This window comes from Phragmites australis, chromosome 14 (genome assembly GCF_958298935.1).
Source record: "Phragmites australis chromosome 14, lpPhrAust1.1, whole genome shotgun sequence".
NCBI lineage: Eukaryota > Viridiplantae > Streptophyta > Magnoliopsida > Poales > Poaceae > Phragmites > Phragmites australis.
In genome coordinates, this window is record NC_084934.1 from 3887344 (window position 1) to 3901535 (window position 14192).

The window sequence follows — 14192 nt, forward strand, 5'->3', positions numbered from 1 at the left end:
ATCGAAGAAACTCAAGAACACCAGGATAAAAGCCCTACATCCTATGTAATTTCTTATGAGTTGGATAAACTTTTTCAGAGTGTCCCCCTTTACAAGCTTGGTCCTCCCCTATTTATATAGCAAGAGGTAAGGTGTACTCTATACATATAATCAGACCATGCTAATTACGGTGACTGCCCTATGCTTGATGAAAATAGCTACTCCTAGTTCATCATTACAGGGGATGGGCACGCCCGGCCGACCCTGGTCGTCCTGAACGCTATGTCCCATCCGCCAAACATGGTCACGCCCGCTGCAAGCCTGTCACACTCGCCTACCAAGTCGCCACGCCCACCTGCCAGGCCATCCCGTAGCATTTAAGTCATCCCATAGCATTAAATGCTACGGGACGGGTCACACCATCTCTGCACCGACCCACGACTTCGCCCACCGAAAGGGTGGTTAGGGAAGGAAAATGCATGAGTGGATTGCATTAAATACGATTGGATTGGTTAGGTAAGTACCTGCTCGAGTTTTCCATCTGCAACTAGGGGACTGGTCGCGCGAGCTTTGCCTGGTCGCGCGGGGGGCCATGATTTGAAAATATCAACTGTCAGCTGGCATCTACCGGGGTGACCCCTCTTGACAGGTGACCCTTATTCTTTACATCAACAATGATCTTTTCCTTTTTTGCGATTACAAGGATGACACACACGCGAACACACCAACTTACACATCCATGAGTGCGCCTACTATCACACGCCCACAAATAATATTGTAGAAAGCTCTCACGTGTGTGTAAATCATGTACACCATGATTTGAACTCTACCCTCGCCACTGGCCTTTTGACAGCACATCAATACAAACAAGAATACTGCTCCTGATCGAAACGGTTGGTTTCAAGCAATTGAAAAATATCAAATGTATTCTAAAATACGTTTAAAGAGCTACCTATTAGCGATCGATCATCGAGTTGCAGAAATCGTCGACTTCGATTATTAACTCTGCTGGAGCCTGGACGATCAAGGTAACTCTTTGTGTAGCCGTGCAACAAACAATTACAAGAGGCTTCGATCGGAGATGGTCGATGGTAACCTACAGCATGCTCCGACGGCAATTTCATCCATCTGGCTCGGCTCTTGAGTCTTTGACTAAGTACAATGAACCGGCCGATGGATATGCGCCGGGTGGAATAGAAACGGAGCTGTCAGATTGCCAGTGACCAAAATCGCGAGGAAAGCGTCAACCCAGAACCCGGGAGCGCGACGAATCGGCAGGGGGAACAACGATGCGCCACACGTCGTCGCTTGCCATGCACCCGTCCGTGTCCAGTGATGATACCAAAGCAGAGTGTCGCCTCTGTTTTATAGTTTTATCAGCTGGAGAAATAGTCCATTTGGCGCTACTATGATCAGACGGCCAATGCCGCCCTCGGCCAGCAGCTGCCCTCGCTCTCAGATTGTTTACTCAAGAACTTGTTCGATCTGGTTCTGTGTTAGTTACCTAGCCAAGGCCCAAGGCTATCTCTGTAGCTATAAATAGATGCGAGTGTCACTCCTGCTTGCCAAGCCAGAGCAGAACTGCAGCCTACCTAGCTAGAGCAAAGGAAGGCAGAAGCACCAGAAGCTAGCTAGGGAAGAGGCAATGGCTTCCAGGCAAGTGCTGCTCTTGGCCGCCGCGGCCGTCGTGGCCGTCGCCTGCCTCCCGGCGCTGGCCTCCGGCGTGCAGTGGAAGGTCGGGGACGAGGGCGGCTGGAGGGCCAAGTTCAACGAGACCAACTGGGCCGACGGCAAGACGTTCACAGTCGGCGACACCCTACGTATGCACGGTTCTTCTCCCATGCGGCTCTGTTTCAAAGTTGTCGTGTAACTGACCATCACCCTTGCATATATGCGGTTCTCCTTGTTGTGCCGCAGTGTTCACGTACACCAAGGGTGACCACACGGTGATCCAGGTCGGCGGCGACGACTTCAGGGCGTGCAACCTGCAGGCCAACCACCTCGGCGCCTGGTACGACGGCAGCGACGCCGTGCCGCTCGACAAGCCCGGGAAGATGTGGTTCATCTGCGACAAGCCCAACCACTGCAACAATGGCATGAAGCTCGTCGTCGACGTCCTCGACGCCGCGGCCCCGACACCAACGTCCCCGGAGTCGTCCGCGCCCGCGAGCTACACGGTCGGCGGGGCGGTGGCCGCGGCCGGCTTCGTGCTCGCTGCCGTGCTCGCCTTCTAGGGCCGGCCGCGCGCGCGCGCCCGTCCACCTGTGACCGTGGACAGACGGATCACGGGCTCGCAATATGGTTACGTGACTTAATTTGTGTTGTGGTGCGAGCATTTTTCGTTTTGCTACTGTCGTTTGGATTTACTACTGCTCGTGTTTTCGAGCTAGGTAGAAAGAGTTCACAGCTATGTATACCACAGCAGGTCTACCTAGTCGCAAGTTAATAATAATTTCATTATAACATAACGTTTACGTTTATTTCATTGATATCATTGTACTGTACCACAGTTTGGTGTAGTATCATTACGAATTTATGAAAAGCCATATATGGGAAATCAAAGACGGTTCCAGTACCGGCGACTTCAAACATTGAAATATCTAAATTAATAATTTTGACCTTCAAGCGCACAACAGTACATATGGTTCAAAAGTACAAAGCAGACGGTTTTTATACCTCTGCACAAAAGGATCGGAAAATAAATAAGATATTACATACGGTTGGAAAATCGTCTGCTATGAAAAATCATTGCAGACAGCTAAGTGAAAAACGTCATCTGCATTACTTATCTTCGAAGAGATGGATCATAAAGCTTTTATCGAATGAATCTGATCATGACTCGAATATGTTGTAGATCTCAATAGTTTATTTTTGTTTCTATCTGATCTCATATTACTTCTGGTTGGCTCTATATCGCTTGTCTGACCCCTCTCCGATTTGTCCTTGACTTGGTCTACTTGACGTATCCACTCTTCTTATATATTTGGGTCGGCGAGGAGTACCATACTCGAAGTTTCGGCATAACTTTTCAACATTGTGTTATTTGAAAGATCTTTTCTAATCCGAGGATATTATCCATGTGGAACATGATAATCCATCTGCAATAACTGCACACACCTTATTCATATTATGGTAATTGTTAAACTTACCCTGCAAGGTAACATATACCTATAAAATGATACTTTATTCTTGGGATATATTATATTTCTAATAAATTCTTAATTCTTAATTATCAAATACTCATCAAAAGTACATGCAAGCTATCACATCACAAGTTTATTCAGTATTCAATCTTCATTTTGGATCAAATTGTAGCAAAGTATTACAATTGTTAGACAAAGGGGAATATCAATATTACTTTTATAATCAATTTTCGTAGTTCCCTTTTTCTACTACTAGAACCTCGGGAGAGATCAAATGAGTTAATAAATATTGAGTTGAGCGCTTATAAAGCATCCACATAATTTTTTGATATCTACTGAAACAAGCATATCTGTTACTAGCGTTCAGACCATGTTAAGTAAATCTTAGGCTTTCAACCGTGAAATACAATATATCACGCAACTGAAGCTGACAACAATATTATAACCGGAAAAAACCTGACCACATTCGAAGCTTAATGGCAAAAATCCAAAATTAGACAATATATATAAACGTATTTACCGAAATACGACTACATATTATCTATTTCGGTAAATATACTTAGATATATGTCTAATTTATTAATTTTTACTCTTGATGACAAAAGATAACAGAGGGAAACGAGAAAATGTCGTATGATTTGGAGCTGAAACATGCTGCAGCTGTACTGTTCAACTATCTATCGTACGTACCAAAGATCGGAAGCTCTCATGCGCCCCATATTTACCACGAAATTTCGTGATGAATCAACATGTAAATCACTGGTGCAGAGATCGATACAGTCAAGGTTAACATCGCTCCAAGCTTGCACTGTGCGACAAAACATGCATTCCTCTCCAAAAATCAACCGATGATAACAAAGCTGCAGAAAAATACAATGCTTTCATCCTTGTTAATTACCACGCGGTTCGGCTGTGTGCATAGCCCTATGCAGAGGCCAGAATAAATTGATTCATTCATTTAAAAAAAATTCCACACGGTTTACTTAACAAAAAATAATATTCGTTGCATTCATCGTCCTTGCGTCCTTGACGTATGTCACATACGTGTACGACGCTGTGCACAATGGCCAGCACGAAATTAGAGTGATCAGTAGAACCTTGGTGCAATGGCTTCCAACAAGCAATTGCTTATCATAGCCGCCGTCTTCGCCGCCGTCCTCGCGGCACCGGCCCTCGCCGCCGACATCTTGGTCGGGGACAGCCAGCGCTGGGGTCTCAATGTCGACGACGACAAGTGGGTCGACGGCAACGAGTTCATCGTCGGCGACACGCTAGGTGCGTGATTGTTCTTCTTCTTTAATTTGAGCGAAGCTAGCTTGCGTGATTAATCCACGAGCGTTGGCTAAATAGATAACCTCTTCGCAATCTCTCTCTTCTGCGCAGTGTTCAAGTATGCCAAGGGGCAGCATACGGTGGTGCAGGCTCCGGCGGCGAACTTGGCGGCGTGCAGCCAGGCCAACAGCCTCGGCTCGTGGAGCTCCGGTGAGGCGCCCTCAGCACGTCAGGACACAGATCTTCTTCTTCTGTGGGGTTAGCGATCACCGCGAAAGGGCATGAGGCTCAACGTCACCGTCCTAGCCTTGTAACTATGTTGTTCACCGCCGGCTGGGGTTCTTCGTCGCCGCGGCCGCGCTCTTGTTCTAGACTGCCAATAAGAGAGCGACATCCTCAAGTCTCTCTTTGGAGCCTGGAGCTACCTACACGAGGTCCTATTTATCAGACTTCAAGTACTAAGAATTATGGAGCTCGAGCAAAGAGTAAATCCGCGAAAGGGTGAATGCTCGGTTGGTAACTTTAAGCGGAGTGAACCAACAAGTCGGTGGTTCGATCCTTAGCTCTCAGCTAAGATTAAACTAGAAAGGTTTAAATAAATCATCTTGTTTTTATTTTGAGTTAAATAAAATAGAGTTTTAAATTATTTTATTTTTCCCTATAATCTTCAGATTTAAAGTATAGCTGAGAGTTAAAACTCTACCAAGCACAACCTATATATCATGTACGTACACGGTACACACATTTAGCTCCAAATAGATATCCCTGTCGTATGAGGTTTGTAATTTAAATTTGACCGATTTTTCGGATGTGTTTCGATGATATATCTAGCTCTATTTGGGAGGCGAGTTAACGAACCATGCTTGACGAAAGATATGTTTGAGTGTTTGATCAATTTTCACGAACGGAAAAAATACCCTAGTTCGAAAGTGTATCCATATGGACCTGCATCCTCTGACAATATTACAAGGTAAAGTCACCGAACTGCACACGATATGGGCCACTAGATAAGGATCATCAAACGGTCTGAATCACAGCAAACAAGAAAATTGATCGTCCGCTAGGTTTTAATTCTACCGTTCATGAACTCGTCCATGGCTTAGATTGCCCAAACTGCACATAAAAGTTCATCTAACTTTCTTATGGTAAACTCAGCGGATCCTCATCCAACCCCTATTTAATATTCACTGCATATATTCATATATATGAATTCAGAAATCGCCTTTTGGTGTGATGGTGGGGTTCAAATCCTGGTGTCTATGATTTATGCATATATGATTATTTTTATTGATATTATCTGTAGATGTGTGATAATAACTTACTTGGGTATGTGAGTGTGGTGTGTGCATATGATCTTGTAATCGCAATATATATTTTGTTGTAGAATGCGCACAGGTCGGAGCGTGCGCGCCAGCCCTACGGATCGAGCGTGATCCCACCCACCGACCCTGCGGGTCCACTGGAGACTGAGCAGCGATTGCAACCAATTGCAACTTCATTTATATATGAGTTACAACTATAAGCATAGAGTGATTGCAACTATATGTTATAACTTCAAGCATAGAGCGCGGTTGCACTCACCAACCCCACGGGCCCACTGTATTACCGAGCGTGTTCCCACCTTGTGAGCAGTGATTGCAACCTGTTGTAACTACGCGTATAGAGGAGTTACAACATATGGTATAGAGTAATTGCAACTATTAGTTGCAACTACAAACATAGAGTAGTTACAAGTATATGCATAGCGAGATTGTAACTCGCCAGGCTGACTAAATGTAACTAATTGCGATAATTTGTTTTCTAAATCATAAATAATTATGTTACAAATTATTTTGGATATTTTATTTAAAATGTGTCTTCCAGATTGTAACTAGAGTGTATGCCATGTTATAACCAAAGTGTCTACCGTGTTGTAACTGCAGTGTTCACTATGTTATAACTATAGTATTCACCATGTTGTAAGTAGAGTGTTCGCCATGTTATAACTAGAATATCTATCATGTTATAACTAGAGTATCTACCATATTGTAACTGTAGTGTTCACTATATTGTAATTGTAGTATTCACCATATTATACCTAGAATGTTTGTCATATTGTAACTAGAGTATCTATCATGTTGTAATTAATACTCACTCAACAATTCATATCGTAACTAGAGTGCCTATCCTGTTGTAACTATGTTGTTGAGTGTGTTGTACTCTTGGCTGTTTCTGAATCACAACTACAAACCAAGTTGTAACTGAAGTATAGCACAAAGCGCAACTAGGTGATTTACATGGATATAACTCCTTTCAACTAAAGGTGTCTCCATGTCGATTAGAGAGATCGTAACCGGCAGCGTCATGAGACATTGGTGGTGCACAAGATCCTGCTCTGCCACACGCACGACTGGTGTGATCGCCATGGATATGGTTGTAGTAGCACCAGAATCCGTAGCCAATTTTGTTGATATAGTTATAAACGGGGATGCTTGGGCGCGGATGACCTTATTGGCGTCGATTCTGCAAAATTCGGCATGGTCGGCGGTGTTAAGTGTCACGTCCTAATTCCTTAATCATGTCATTAAGTATAAACATGTCATTAAGCATGTTAATCATCATGCTTATTGTTAAGTATTTTGGATTGCTTGCTATCTCAATTGGTGTTTTGAGTTTTGTTAGGCGTTTTGAAAATAACCAACGTTAGACTTTTCGTTAGTTTAAGTCTCACTTAGAAGTTAATCGCACAAGTTGTTATAAAAGTTTAGCAACAATTATTAGCTTCTTTCTCTTGTGAGTGGGACCCACCCCTCCTCTCTTTCCCCTGGGCAGCCACCTCACTCACTCACTCTCTTGCTCTCTCTCTCTCTCTCTCAGGTGGACAGAGCTAAGGCAACAGCCCCTCTCTTTTCTCCTCTCGAGCACTCTCTCCATTCCTTCTCCAAATCCCACCTTCAAGAAGAAGAATCGAGGTTTGCATGTAACTCTATGACATTCCCCACCTCTTTAGCTCTCCATCCATCTAATTCTTACTCACATGCATGAAGGTTTAGAGGATTGCAATCAAATTCGTCACCCTTGTTGTTCTACATCTTTCAACAAGTTTGCTCTCCCTTCTCCAAGTATTTTCCTTCGGTTCTTCCCCAAATCGACATCCTCAAGCCTTGGCAAAGGACCTTGGGTAAGTAACCTAGGGTTTCCATGATAGCATCGCAATTTTTAGTTCGGTTTTGGTTGAATTTGTGGACAACAATGAAAGATTAGCAAAGCAATGTCGTGTTCTTGAGGCATTAGAGATGGAAAGAAGGTTTGGATGAGATAGCTAGTAAATCAAGGATGTAGAGTGAGTGTATTAGGTTTAGAACCAATGTATTAGTGTCATTGCATATTTATGTGGTTTAGATTTCAACATGCAAGTCGATTCGATCGAAGAATCATTGTGAACAATTATTCTACAGAACTCTGGAGAGTCCGGATAAAAATTCGAAGAGTTTGGATATCCCAGAGAAAATCTAGAAACCCGAAGAGTCCGAAGAATTATGTGGAGACTCTGGAAAAATCCGAAGAGCCCATAGAATTATGTGGAGACTCCTGTTACTTTCCGACGATGTTTAGACCACAAAATTTCATTGTTTCTTTGTATGTTTTGTACTTTTAGCTTGATGTTAGGATGCATACACTACTGATATGCATCATATAGCATTTTCATTGTATCTCTTTCATGCTCATCATTGCATATGATCTTCGTTAGTGAATGAAGGATCAGAGGGTGACGCGGGCGTGATCGAGGGTGATCCGAAAGTTGTTTCCCTTGCTTGTGAAGCTGATCAACAAGGCAAGCATCTAAGTATTTTCATCCCATTACTTTGGATCATATATTGTGTCAATTGATAAGTTATATTTTATATATGTTTGCATGTTAATGAGTCTTATGTCGAGTTTTGGGTTATATTCTATTTGTTGCATTACCCTCCCTTGACATTGTTTATCGTTTGATACTTTGTAACCTAGGTTGTTCATGTCACATAATGATCTAACTTAAAAATAGTGTTATGATTAGCATGGCTTAGGTCCTCGGTAGAAGTCGAGGGGTGGTTCGGTCATCATTCGCGAGCTTAGGGCTCACCACATATCACAAAGATAATGACGATGCAAGATGGTGTAAGTTAGCGAGGATGAGCCGAGATTTGAACGGGCAATAGGGGTATCTTGAGAAGGGAGTCTCGGATGCTATAGGCCCGTTTGAACCAATTAAGCACCATTCGTTGTTGTAGTTGACTCTAGCACTTGTTCGTACTTACCACATATCCGTATATGAGACGGATGAGCCAAATACTTTATGTAGTTGTGATTTTTTGGCATGCTAGTCTTGGGTATTGTCAGCATAATAAGCTTGGAAGAGGTATCTAGTTTGTTCCGGAAGTAGTTCTAGATGACCCCCGCATGCCGAGGCGCATGTTTAAATGGTTGGGGCTTATTTGGAAAAGGCTGACATGAGTACCCCTTGCGTGGACTTGTGTGGTCATGCTAGCCGAATAGTCCTCAAGTCGTATGGGTAAAGAGGTACTCCCCTGTAAGGTATATAAAACAATTCGAATTATCGCGCTCTCGGTTATGAGCACGCTTTTGTCCATTTGCAGCAGTTGTAGAGTTTTCATTTGTGATCATGGTGGTATGATGGGAAATAGATAGTGATGTTGATGATGGGTGGTTTGGTTCGTATTACAGTTACAGTTATGTTGATGATCTCATAATAAAAGGTTGCTCATAATTAGATGTAGATTTATGTAATACTGAATTTTTTTAGAGAAAAAAAAAGAGAGAGATGACCAAATACTGACTTTTTGATCCGTTGCTCGTATGGCCGATCGGAGACCGTGGTTGCGTTCATCTCGTCGAGACGAACCCATTTTTCTATTCATATGTCCGTTTCGGGCACTTTGAGACCCGTAGCGAGCCCAATAAATTTAGACCGTTCGTTGTTTTGAAAAAAAAATTAAAAAAAACAAAGGATAAGTATCGGATGGATCGGTCCTCAACCCGATCCATCCAGATACTTCGAGCGCTCGCATTTTCTGCTTCTCTCTCTCGTGTCTCTCTCTCTCTCTCTCTCTCTCTCTCCTGCCGCTGCTGCGCCGTTCCAGCCGCTTCTGCGTCGCCGATGCTCTCTGCTGCGCCGCCAGCCGCGCCTTGCCGAGAGCCGCGAGCCTGCGCCGCTTGCGCCGCTGCGCTGCAGCGCGCGCTGTCACCGTCGCACCGCCGCGCGCCTGTGTGCCGCGCCGCGTGCTGCCGCGCTGCCGTACGCCTGCACGCCGTCGTGTGCCTGCGCACTACTGCTGTGTGCTCCATGCGCCTCTGTGTTAGCAGCTGAGTGAAACAAGCAAGCAAGTAACAGCCGGCCGAAGCAAGGAAGCCAGGAAGAAGAAAGGAAGAAAGAGAAAATAAAAGAAAAGAGAAGAAAAAGAAAAAAGAGAAAAGGAAAAAAGGGGAAGAAGAAAAAAAAGAAGAAGGAAAAGTTGGAAATTTCAGAATTTTGTCGGATTCGTCGTCAATCTTTTCGAAGGAGATTTCTCGGTAATTCCTGGACGATTGTGGTTTGATTAAATCAAATAAGTTAATTCGTGTCGTATCATTTCATGTGATCAATAGTCTGATTCGTTTCGATAATTGTTATTGATTCGAAGATACGACATCCGAGTCGAAGTATTCGATCATCAGAGCGAAGTCTAATTAGTAAGAATTTTAGTTTGACTCTGAATTGGAAATAGTGTGTCATTTCATGTGATACAGTTCTCTATTCGGTTGTCCGGAATATCGGTGTAGACGCGACGTTTTCAGGCGTAGGATTGACGCTTCATATTTTATGTGTTTTAAATGTGCTTTAGTTCTAATAGTATGCCTGTACAGGTGGTACTATTTCCGGACGTTCTTGATCGAATTTTCTTCATCGTCGGTAAAGGCAAGTGAATGTATTGTATGACTATGCTTTAACCTAATATTGGGTTGCCTACATTCTTTAATTACAGTGCATTCATCTAATCTGAATGACTGATTCTGGGCTGAGCACTATGTTGTTTACGTTTCCAGAAGTTTACTCGATGATTGATTTATGAAGTGCAGTAGGCACGATATGCCATTCTGCAGTTGTTCATTAGTGTTGTATGCAATGTTTTTTTTTGAAGTCTCAAGCATATTCCGGAAGTTATGTTGGTTATGCTTGAAGCACGTCATACATATACATCTCATGCATTAGAAGTTTGTCGTCGTCTTCTGGCCGCGACCGTACCGGTACAGTACCGTATGTCACCCGAGGAGGGGTACGGTGCACACCCTTACGTTACCCGAGGAGGGGTAAGGGTGAGAAGAGCATGGCATGTGCATGGTTATGTCTTCTTGTGAAATTCAATGAATTATTCATATCAAATCTTGTTTCCTTTAGTTAGCGTGTATATAGATATATATGCGGCTCTGAAGGCTTATACCAACCGAATGTTAAAATGTTTAATGTTATCGTTGGACTTGCTTAGTCATAACTGTTTCTCCTAGTGTTGGCGGTCTGTTTCATTACTAGTTTCTATTTAGAATTGTTAGCACATTCAACTGTGGCTAAATAGCTTTTTGTTAAAGTACCTTTCACTTGCTGAGATTTTTGAATCTCACCCGTGTTTTCTTTACAGGTATGTTTAGATGTTGACGTGCATTTTGGGGATGGATCTCGGTAGCTGCACACACTAACTTATCACGATGTCGATAGCTCAACCGGTGTATACAAGTGGTGTGTCTGATGGTACGTCATTTGTTTTTGTTTATGTTGTGGTACGACGCTGGTAGCGTCGTGGCGGACTCTATATATATGCTGGTTATATCTGTTTCTGCCTGCCTGTGATATTTCTTTTGGTCAGTTATACCTCTCTATAGAGGAAATACTGCCAAAATTTCATTTTTTTAATAAATAGGCTTGGTTGTAAAGTAGGGTGTTTCAATTTAGTTGAGAGTTTGCTTGGTCACAAAATTGGTATCTTGATCAAAAAAGAAGATAAGTGATCAAATGCTTAGTTGGTCAAGAAGAGTTTATATGGAATCTTGCTTGGTCACAATATTAATATGAAGAAAGATATTGAAATGAAGATTAAGTTAAAGAAATAGAATACATGAGTGCATATGATGATGAAGAGATATGTGATCAAAAGGCAATGGTAAATCAAAGGTAATTGCAATAATAGGTTGCTTGATCAGATGGATGGTATTCTTAATCAAGAAAGAAGAAAGTTAATCAAGCGCTTAACAATTCAGGGAAAGACAACATGGAAGCTTGTTTGATCACAAGATTGATATAAAAGCAAATATTCAAGCAATGATCATGTTTTGTAGAAATGGAATTTAATGAATGCATATTATTGATGTGAAGCTATGTGATGGGATTGTTGGCCTGATCTTCCGATAGGTAGCTGTCGGAGGGTGAATTCCTAAAGCAGGGATCCGGAGAGACCCCCTTTGAGATTCGGTCGGGGAGATGATTCTGAATCTGTTTTGCGGGTGAAATAAATGGGCGTAAATGCGATGGCAGGTGGAATGGAATGATCGAATGCAGAATGCAGTAAATGCACTGGAGTGATTTTTAGACAGGTTCGGGCCGCCCTGAGCGTAATACCCTACTCCTGTGTGGATGCTATAAATGCACTGAGAATATTTCTCAGGGATGTTGCCGGTTATAAGAATGTCTGTCTATCCTAGAGCTTCGGGCTCCTTGTTCTTCGGTGGTCTCAGCTTCTGTGCTTGTACTGAACCTCTGTCTTGTTCCTTGGCTCTGAGTGTTCCAAAACCGAGAGAGAGAGAGAGAGAGAGAGAGAGAGAGTCCTCAGAGTCCTCTGCTTTCTGTGTCCACCGGCTTCTCTTAAATACCCGCCGGTGGTAGCGTGCCCCAAAAGGGAGGGCACGAGTTCCAAGGTGCCATATGTGGAAAAGCAACCATTATGGGCTGCTGTGCGAAGTGACAGGGGGGGTTGAAAACGCGCCCTCCGCCCGGTCTCGGTCGTCATGATGCGCTCTGCATCGGGCGCCGCGAAGAGGGCCTACCGGGCAGCCGCAGAGCGACCCGGCGTGCCCGCCAGGTCCGGTACGCCTGACACAGCAGGGCGGTAGGCGGGGCGCCTTGTACCTCGCGATGCTATCCCGAGGCGCGCCGGATGACGCGGGATGGGACCCGTGCATTAAATGTCCCCACGCCCTCCTGCCAGAATGTGGCAGGGACTGACACCAAGTGTGGCTGGAGCAGTTGGAAGTGACAGGTCACGCGCCCTCTTAAATGCGGCACCGGGCCTTTCACTGGCTGACACCTCACCGCTGGACCTCTGTGGGGGCCATTGGCGAAGGACTTCTTAGGCCGTCGAGGAACCGAGTGCTCGGGGGGTCACTGTTCACATCCCCGAGCACTCTCTCCCGAATATGCCCTTTCTTGATCCTCGGGGAACCGAGTGCTCAGGGGCCGCTGTTCGCAGCCCCGATCACTCTCTCCCGGAACTACCTTCCTTGGTCTTCGAGGAACTCGGGTGCTCGGGGGCCACTGTTCACAGCCCTGAGCACACCCTTCCCGATACTCAGCTTTTCTGGTCGTCGGAGGACTTGGGTGCTCGGGGGCCACTGGTCATGACCCCGAGCACTCTCTTCCCGGCACTTGGTCTTTGCAGATCATCGGGAAACTCGGGTACTCGGGGACCACTGTACATGGCCCCGAGCGCCCTCTCTCGGGACTTAGTCTTCTCGCGCTTCGGGGAGATCATCCCTGTAGGAGGTCGCCACGTGACAACCTGCTGGTCTGGCCTCGGGACTTGGGGACCCCTGGTTCTCGTGTCATCGACAGTATCGATAAGTCGGTAGGTGGAGAACTCGACGTTGATGATCCAAAGGCTTCGACCCGAACAGATCATCTCCCTTGTAATCACTACACCACAGTTCCGTTGGTTATCAACCGTGTCGCGTGGTTGACCTCACCAAGAAAGCTCAATCCCTACAAGCGTACCGAGAACACAAGCAAGAACGTAGAAGATGCAATCTGAAATATTGCAAATAGAATTCAAGCACTCGAAGTTGGGGTCCCACAAACACTTGCGGCGGCCTAGTCGGTCCGGAACAAGAGCGAAAATCTCACAATCTGTGTGTAGATCAATATCTAAGCAAAACCCAACCCTAATTGGGGCGGCGGCTACTGTATATAAGAGACTAGGGTCGGCCAAGGACCCCTGGACGTGTCCCTAATGGACTCCAACACGTTACACGGCCCAACGGGCCAAAAGATGGTGGCGCAACACCCTGACAGATTCTGGATGTTCACTTGTTTTGACGATTCCTGTTGACTCAGAAAGAATTTGGGCATGGGACCAGTTCCTTTGGAAAGCCTATCTCCTTAGCTTTCCAACCATATATAGAACGTCGAAAACGGAGTCCGTATGCGTCCTGGGCGACGATTTTAGTGCAGTCTGGTCCTGGACTCCGAAACGGACTCAAACTTGATTGGACCTCCACCTTGGCTTGGGCGCCCTTGCTGGTCTTCTCCCGTGTTCCTAAGTAATAATATATCACAATTATTCAGTAGCATCCCATCCTTATCAAAATATAAAGGAACACTAAGGAACGAGTTCACCTCATGATTTAGTTGACGTGCACGAGCTCGTGTCAATGGACCTATTGTTGAAGGAATACTCGGTGTGTGTGTATCCGAAAGAGTGATGTCCTCATCATCCTCCCCCTCTTGAATTGGAGTCGTCCTCGACGCAATGTCATCTTCTTCTCCCAAGTAAAGCTTCAAATCTGAAATGTTAA

The 14192-nt window shown here is 44.7% G+C and overlaps 1 protein-coding gene across 1 annotated transcript; it reads left to right on the forward strand.

Annotated features, from left to right (window-relative positions):
- The first annotated feature begins 1611 nt into the window (after window positions 1-1611).
- On the forward strand, window positions 1612-2213 carry LOC133891268 (basic blue protein-like). The gene is made up of 2 exons (XM_062331979.1): window positions 1612-1799; window positions 1897-2213. Exons 1-2 carry the CDS (start codon window positions 1625-1627, stop codon window positions 2211-2213), a joined length of 492 nt encoding a protein of 163 aa, XP_062187963.1. The 5' UTR covers window positions 1612-1624.
- Window positions 2214-14192: the final 11979 nt, after the last annotated feature.

Excerpts from the sequence above, each read along its gene's own strand:
- LOC133891268 (XM_062331979.1), top strand. The coding sequence starts at position 1,625 with ATGGCTTCCAGGCAAGTGCTGCTCTTGGCCGCCGCGGCCGTCGTGGCC. Across the intron at positions 1,800-1,896 it reads CACAGTCGGCGACACCCTAC|TGTTCACGTACACCAAGGGT; the intron begins GTATGCACGGTT and ends GTTGTGCCGCAG.